The sequence below is a fragment of the Triticum urartu genome, chromosome 6A, assembly GCF_056163025.1.
Source record: "Triticum urartu cultivar PI428250 chromosome 6A, HENAU_Tu73, whole genome shotgun sequence".
Lineage (NCBI taxonomy): Eukaryota > Viridiplantae > Streptophyta > Magnoliopsida > Poales > Poaceae > Triticum > Triticum urartu.
This window is the reverse complement of record NC_141878.1, coordinates 154,266,873-154,274,540: the sequence shown is the minus strand read 5'-3', so window position 1 is coordinate 154,274,540 and position 7,668 is coordinate 154,266,873. Positions and strand designations below refer to the sequence as shown.

Below are 7,668 nucleotides of genomic sequence, written 5' to 3'. Positions count from 1 at the left end.
CGGTGATGGAGAATTATGCCGGATGAGGTTCATCATGTAACAGTCATAACCTAGGTTGACACAGAACTAGCTCCAGTTCATTGATATAATGTAGGCATGTATTTCGAACATAGTCATACGTGCTTATGGAAAAAACTTGCATGACATCTTTTGTCCTACCCTCCCGTGGCAGCGGGGTCCTTACGGAAACTAAGGGATATTAAGGCCTCCTTTTAATAAAGAACCGGAACAAAGCATTAACACATAGTGAATACATGAACTCCTCAAACTACGGTCATCACCGGTAAGTATCCCAATTATTGTCACTTCGGGATTAACGGATCATAACACATAATAGGTGACTATAGAATTGCAAGATAGGATCAAGAACACTCATATATTGATGAAAACATAATAGGTTCAGATCTGAAATCATGGCACTCGGGCCCTAGTGACAAGCATTAAGCATAGCAAAGTCATAGCAACATCAATCTCAGAACATAGTGGACACTAGGGATCAAACCCTAACAAAACTAACTCGATTACATGATATATCCCATCCAACCCATCACCGCCCAGCAAGCCTACGATGGAATTACTCACGCACGGCGGTGAGCATCATGAAATTGGTGATGGAGGATGGTTGATGATGACGATGGCAACGGATTCCCCTCTCCGGAGCCCCGAACGGACTCCAGATCAGCCCTCCCGAGAGGTTTTAGGGCTTGGCGGCGGCTCCGTATCGTAAAACGCGATGATTTCTTCTCTCCTTTTTTCTCTCCCCGAAAGCAGTTATATAGAGTTGGAGTTGGAGTCGGGAGGTCTACAGGGGGCCCACGAGGTAGGGGGGCGCGCCCTAGGGGGGCAGGTGCGCCCCCCACCCTTGTGGATAGACGGTGGGCCCCCTTGCCTTCATCTTTGGCAGGTATTTTTCTTATTTTCTGAAAAGTGGCTCCGTGAAGTTTTAGGTCATTCCGAGAACGTTTGCTCCTGCACATAAATAACGCCATGATAATTCTGCTGAAAACAACGTCAGTCCGGGTCAGTTCCATTCAAATCATACAAGTTAGAGTCCAAAATAAGGGCAAGAGTGTTTGGAAAAGTAGATACGTTGTAGACGTATCACCCCGCAGGGCGCCGGGTTCGGCCTGGGTCCGCCGGCACCAGTTTCGGCCGAGCTAGCGAAAAACGGGTTTCTGGGGGCGCGACTGAGTCGTTTTTTCGGCACCGGCGAGGCAAAAACGCATAAGGAGGACCTGTTGGGGGCGCGGCTGGAGATGCTCTAACGGCATGCCATGCGCACGCGTACTTGAGCTCTGTAGTTCTCCTTCGTCGGGCACACCTTTGCAAGGACGACGTACACATCGACGACCGCGACGAGCATAACAATGTGGCTGGCACAACATTTGGCACCGGCCTTGCTTCGATGTCGGAGGTGACACGATCAGACCCCCGCAAGGACAGCATACGCATTCATGACTGCGCCGTGCACAACAGCATGGACAGTGCATCAGAGGGCACATATGTAACCCCCAGTTACATGTCCATCACTAGATATGCAACTTACTACACACAAGTGCTCCACGTGCAACGGCTAGCGTGACAATATGTGTGTAACTAGAGGGTTTCTTTTGTATTTTCTATTATTATTTTTTGCCGGCTTGAACTTATAATTTTCTATTTTCTCCTGTTGCAAATGAATAAAATATGAAAAAGTAAAAAAAATCACTAGAATAAAAAGGCGTCCTTTTTACACAATTCACATATGTTTTTCTTTTCTTTGTGAACTAGTATTGACGATTGTTGATCGAGCCAATTGATTAGGCATAACAAGTGTTAGGAAAAAGACAAAGCAAGAGGAGGAGATTAGGAGGACAAAGGAGGTTTTACTCCGCGCGTGATTGTACCGCGCGCCCCTAAACATAAGCTGGATTGAACCGCTCACATGATTTCTACAAGGTTAAGGGTTTTTTTGCAAAAATGTTGGGGCGAGCTGCTTTGCCATGATGCGGCAAGCGAGGCGCCATTGGTCCACTCATGATTGGCTCTGGACTAAACCATCCCATGCAGTGCAAGTTTAAGGATGGTTTGATTATTTTTATAACTTTGTAAACTAAACCATAACATTCATTACAAGTTTCTGGGTCTTTAATGCTCTTGCCTTAGTTACAAATTGAAGGCAATTCGACAATTGGCATAGCAATGAAGTGTATCCAATTATCACACAAAAAAGGGACAATTGAAGAAAGATCGCGATTTACCTATATAGTTGCACTTGTCGAAGTTGGAAAAGACCCCACAGTCGGAGAGGAACTGGTACGCCCGACCGACGAGCCAGCAACACAAGAGGTGATCGCCGTTGGTGCGGTCGTGGAGGTGGGTTGATCAGCTTCTTTGTCACTGCTACACTCCGTCGTGGCGTCGTCCGCTGTCAGTGAAACTAAACCCAGCCCAAGCCAACCCCGACTCACAAGTCACATCTACAGTGCAAATTGCAAAATAGATGTTCCTCTGAGAGACCGACAATACATGCGAGGTCAGTCATTCCAAGCACCAAGCACTAAGGTATTTGGAGTTTCTGCTCCTGGTGCACACGCATCCCGAACAGAAAAAAAAAATCCAAAGTAATAGTAAAAGAATATAAAAATATATACAACACAAATGTTTGAATGTTTATTCTCATGCAGTATTTCGTGAGAAAAGGCATTCAATGTGCTCATGATATAAAAAAAACAAATTGATATTGTAAAATGGCTCATTTCTGAAGCATTTGGGTCTCATTTTTTTACCAGAAGCACCATGAGTGCAATCTCTTCACGAAAATTTATATGTAGGGAGGATAGTCAAGAATGTTTGCTTAAAAATCATTTTTTATTTTTCTTTCAATTTTTGAAATTTACTGTTCTTTTTGGGTTTCATCTTCATAGAAGTGGATGAGTTTTACGTTGGATCACCAAGTTTATCACAACCCTTTTCTTTATCTGCGCTTGGGTCGGCTACGTTGAGACAACATATGTAGAGTTCCTATGTTGTACCTGAGGTGCGCTTTCGTTACTACTAGGCACGAGAGTATGAGAAAGTTTGTCTTGATGGGTAGGTGGTGCTCCAGAAGGATATTTTTTGATATTTGAGTCTATGGTAATATCGATGAAAAATGTGAGTCATCGAATTAAAGATGGATTGATAAAGTTGCACCAAGCTTCTGGTGTTCTCTGTGATAAAAGAGTGCCACAAAAGCCAAAAGGTAGGCTCTATAGAATTTGACATGCGATGTTGTACGGAGTTGAATGTTGGCCAACTAAAAGGCGACATGTCCAATCGTTAGGTGTAGTAAAGATGCGCATGTTGAGATGGATATGTAGCCACATAAGAAAGGATCGGTTCTGAAATGATGATATACGTAATAGAGTTGGGTGGCACCGATTGAAAAAAATAGTGTCCAACATTGTCTCGGATGGTTCGGGCATATATAGGTAGGCTTTCAGAAGCGTTAGTGTATAGCAAATGGTTAAGGCGTGCTGATAATGTCAAGAGAAGTTTGGGTAGATCAAACTTGACATGGGAGGAGTACGTAAAGAAAGATCTGAAAGTTAGATATCTATGTGCGAGAACCATGACTTGGTTTCGATATCTCATAGGTTTTGACTCTAGTCCACCCTAACTTGTTTGGGATCGAGAGGTTGTGTTGTTGTTATTGTTGTTGTTGTTGTTGTTGTTTCAGAATTTACTGTTTGCCACCAACGTGATATATGGCACCACCTTAAGAGCATATCCAGTTCTCTTTCCTCGGTAATTTTGTGGTCTCGGGGGAGTTGAGCAAAAAAATACCTCGTGTTTGCACAATATTTTTTAGTGATCAAGGAATAATAGTCCATCTCCCCTACATGAAGGGAGAGTTCGATCTCTCCTAAAACCTCAAAATTCACTCTCGCCACAATGCCTCTCCACCCGTCTCCGCCCCGGCTACTACGTGGCTATGCCGCTGCTTCCGTTTGCCAAGTACTGGTACCTTCACTAATGTAAGACATTTTTTTTTGCGGGATAATGTAAGACATTTTGACTCACTCGCAAAAAGAAAAGGTAAGAATTTTTGACTGATTAAATTAAAAAGGAAAAAATCTTACATTAATGGACATAGGCGTAGTATATCTGAATCTTTCTGGGAGGCAGCATTCAGAATTGTCAGCACGTGACATGTTGTCTTTGCTTAGGAGACGTGGAAGGGAAGAGTTTGCGCATTGCCTTTCAGCGGTGGAGCTCAGAGCGTGCCGTGCACACCATTTTTCTCAGTTTTTTTTTTACAGAAACCCTGCTGCTGCAGACACGCACAGACAGACAGGCCATGGTATGAATATGATTGGCAACCGTGAACTCACTTTGCTCTGAATTAATGCGGCAAAAAAGAAGATCAATTTACACAAGTCTGGCTTCGATGCATTAGCAGAAGAACTCACTCAATGTCAGTCAGCACGCTGCGGTGGATGAGCCGCCAGCATGTGGAACAGCAGCTCGCTCCACAGGTCGATCGGCCCGGGCATGCACCAGTGCAGGCAGTCCACCACGAAGCTCCCCTCCACGCTCCCGCCCGGCGGGTGCCCGTACCGGCTCGGGTGCCCGTCCGGCCGCAGCTCCATCGCCTCCGTGATGTCCAGCAACCGCAGCTCCGCTCCGCTCCGGTTCCGCCGCCGTGCCGCCTCCGTCTCCCTCAGCGCGTCAACCTGCGCACGCACAGCCCAAAGACAAACCATCAGAGATCAGACTGCGTCACCAGCCACTCGCGTCACGTCTCCGCGCGCGTTTGCAGCCAACTTTCTTGTTGCTGCGTCGAGAAAGAGAGAGGGGCATGCGTATGGGGCTGCATGCATTGCATGGTCTCCGTTTCCCACCTGCGCGGCGCGGAACTCGGCCACGACAGCGTCGCGGGCGCGCTCGCCGCGGCGGAGCGGCCGCGTGCGCACGCAGTCGCCGCCGGTGTTCCACTCCCCGTTCTCGAAGTGCGCGGGCGTGACCGTCCGGACCACGGCCTTGCCGCGGAACCCCTCTCGGGCCGCGATGGCGCCGAGCGCCGTGCGGAACGCGGCGCGCACCGCGCCGGAGACGGGCGCCTCCGTCGCGTTGTGGGCGCCGCTGGCGCCGTCGTTGCGCCCGACGGCCCGGCCGCCCTCGTAGTACACCGAGGGGCGGAAGAACCAGTTGGTGCCGGACAGGACGATGTGGTCGAAGTCGGCGATGTGCGCCGCCCACCGGGCGTCCGCCGTGTCGAGGTGCACGTCCCACAGGCCCAGGCCGAGCGCCGCGCTGGAGAGGTTGGCTTTGACCAGGAATGGCGACCAGAAGAGCGAGACGTTGAAGCCGTGGCTGCCGTAGTGGAAGTCTCGGCGAACGGCCCTCCCCGTCACGTCCGTCTCCGTCGTGGTGACGAGCTCCACCGGCTCTGCCACCTGCAACATGTTCAAACGCCGGTTGCATCAGCAGCTAGCGGCTAGAAGTGGACGACCGGCGTGCCATGCATGAGTCGGGGACATGCTATTCCCGTGACCTCGACTCGAGTTGCCAAGAGCAATGGGTTGTTTGTCCAACTGAGCAGATCTGCCGTGTACGCACGCACCTGCGACAGGATGCAGAGCAGTGACTTGACGTGGTTCCTGGCGAGCGAGTCCCCGACGAAGGCCATGGACTTGCCCCTCATGGCCTCCAAGAACCGCCCGGCATCGAAGCGGGGGAGGTCGCAGTCGTCAGGCTTCCACCGCCAGCGCATGAGGTCGAGACCGCCCGGCTTGCCGAACTTCATGCAGTTCTGGAGGTCGTCGATGAACGGGCACGTCAGGTTGGTGTAGTACGGCGGCTCGTCGTCCGGCACCCACTGGCCCCGCGTCAGGTCGCAGGCCTCGACGGCGGTGGCTGGAGACGCCGCCGACGTAGACGATGACGACGAGGAGGAGTTGGCCGGCGAAGTTGACGATGATACGGTAGCCGGAGCCGTGGGCGACGAGGAGGTGGTGGCAGGGCCAGGAGATGCAGAGGATGAAGAGGAGGCGCGGCGTATGTTGTGGTAAGTTTCGGCCAAGTTGAAGTCGTAGAGCGAGACGACGGCGAGGGCCAGCAGGAGGAGGATCGGCGTGGCAACGGCGACGGAGACCTTCCGCGAGAAGGGGCTGCTCTTGTGGGGCTTCATCGTCGAGGGGCGTTGGCGTACGCGATCGAGATGAGGAGTTGAGGAAGGTGACGGGCAGAGTCGCATGTGGAAGAAGAAGAAGAAGAAGAAGAAGAAGAAGGCGTACGCAGCGCGTGTGGCGTAATTAGTCGTTCTCTTGGCGGCGGCCGGCGCGGGGGTCAAAGCCGTTTCTCCTTTGGCGACGGACCACGGTAGATTGCATGCATTTGCCTCGTTCCATAGTTTAAGACTCTCTCTGACGAAGCATTCTCCTGGGCACGTCACCCCGTGCCTTCTTTCTGAATTCTGGTGGTTGTGGCATTCTGACGATGCACGTCGCGAGCGAGTCAAATTCAGGCGGCCACACAAATCTGCAGGTTCTGAAACAGACTACTAGTAGGATCGCCGGATCCGGCTTGCTCCCACCTGTCTTTTTTCCTTTTTTCTTTATAATGTAATCATCTCTCCCGTTGATTTTAAACGGATGGGAACGGCCTTATTTTGTTTGTTACAATCAAATCAAGCCAAATATGTAGGAGCACGAATTTGAACATGCAAGTCTCGTCTAGGATCGCCGCGGAATCAAAGAGCCCAAACTTGGTATTGCTAGCATTTCAAAACAGATCGTAAGCAGACCGCTATCCGGAAAGGAAAAATCGACGTCAGCTGATGATTTGCTGCAGTTTCCGTGGGTTTCCTGCTTGGTTATGGTTAGGACTGGAAACAGCAGTTTCGTCTGCATCCGACGTTCGATCTACCACGGATTAGCTTTCTATATACAGGCACATGCTAAACTATTTTTTCTCAACCAGAAAAACTGTCCGAATGATAAAGGTGCACTCGACCCACGCGTACGTACGAACATTGCGTTCATGTATAAAGGGGAAAAGGAGCTCTGACTTTTCAACCACGAGAGCGCCTTGATTCTTCCGAGGGTGCGTGCTTTGACTTTTCAAGGACAGAAAGGAGTAAAAACAGCCGTGACGGAGAAAAGAGGAAGGGGGGCATCCCAGGTTCCCAACAACCAACTGCATTTCTCCCATTCCCAACCGTGGTTGAGAAATTAAGAGGAAGGGGGCATCCATTCTCAACTACCAAGTGATATCAATTGTCTTAGGGTGTGTTTGGTTTAAGCCCAAACTAGCCCCATCAAATTTTTGGCATGACCAATGCAAAGGTATGACCAAAATTTTCACTAGCTGTTTCTGTTTGGTTTGTAGCCATCGTATGTCCAAAAAGTTGGCAGAATAGATCAACAATTTGTTTCATTCGAATAAAAAGAGATCAACAATTCGTTTGCAACATACCGATTTGATAAAAATATTTGTCTTCCGTAACTTTCTAACATGACGAAAGCCTGTTTTGCAGTCAAACAGAAAAAAACAACAAAAAGAAAACTGACGCGCATAGCAAGTTCCTACAGAAGCGGCTTATCCCGGTGCATGCGGTCGCTAATTGTGTGGGTACATCATTAATTACAATCTTAAGAAACCGAAACACAAGCTTGCATGCACTAGATATAGAAATAAAAAAAA

General features: G+C 49.3%; 1 protein-coding gene across 4 annotated transcripts; it reads right to left on the bottom strand.

Annotated features, from left to right (window-relative positions):
* Positions 1 to 425: 425 nt before the first annotated feature.
* LOC125517480 (protein trichome birefringence-like 19) lies at positions 426 to 6,487 on the bottom strand. 4 transcript variants are annotated; one of them, XM_087527186.1, is made up of 5 exons: positions 5,588 to 6,487; positions 4,866 to 5,420; positions 4,434 to 4,697; positions 2,241 to 4,291; positions 426 to 969 (listed from the first exon to the last, which is right to left on the bottom strand). In XM_087527186.1, exons 1-3 carry the CDS (start codon positions 6,218 to 6,220, stop codon positions 4,440 to 4,442), a joined length of 1,446 nt encoding a protein of 481 aa, XP_087383312.1. In that variant the 5' UTR covers positions 6,221 to 6,487; the 3' UTR covers positions 426 to 969; positions 2,241 to 4,291; positions 4,434 to 4,439. The 4 variants fall into 4 exon arrangements, with proteins under 4 accessions (XP_087383312.1, XP_087383310.1, XP_087383313.1 ...); XM_087527184.1 differs by having other exon boundaries at positions 4,104 to 4,294; positions 5,588 to 6,485; XM_087527187.1 differs by having other exon boundaries at positions 2,241 to 4,294; positions 5,588 to 6,472.
* Between the last annotated feature and the right edge of the window lie 1,181 nt (positions 6,488 to 7,668).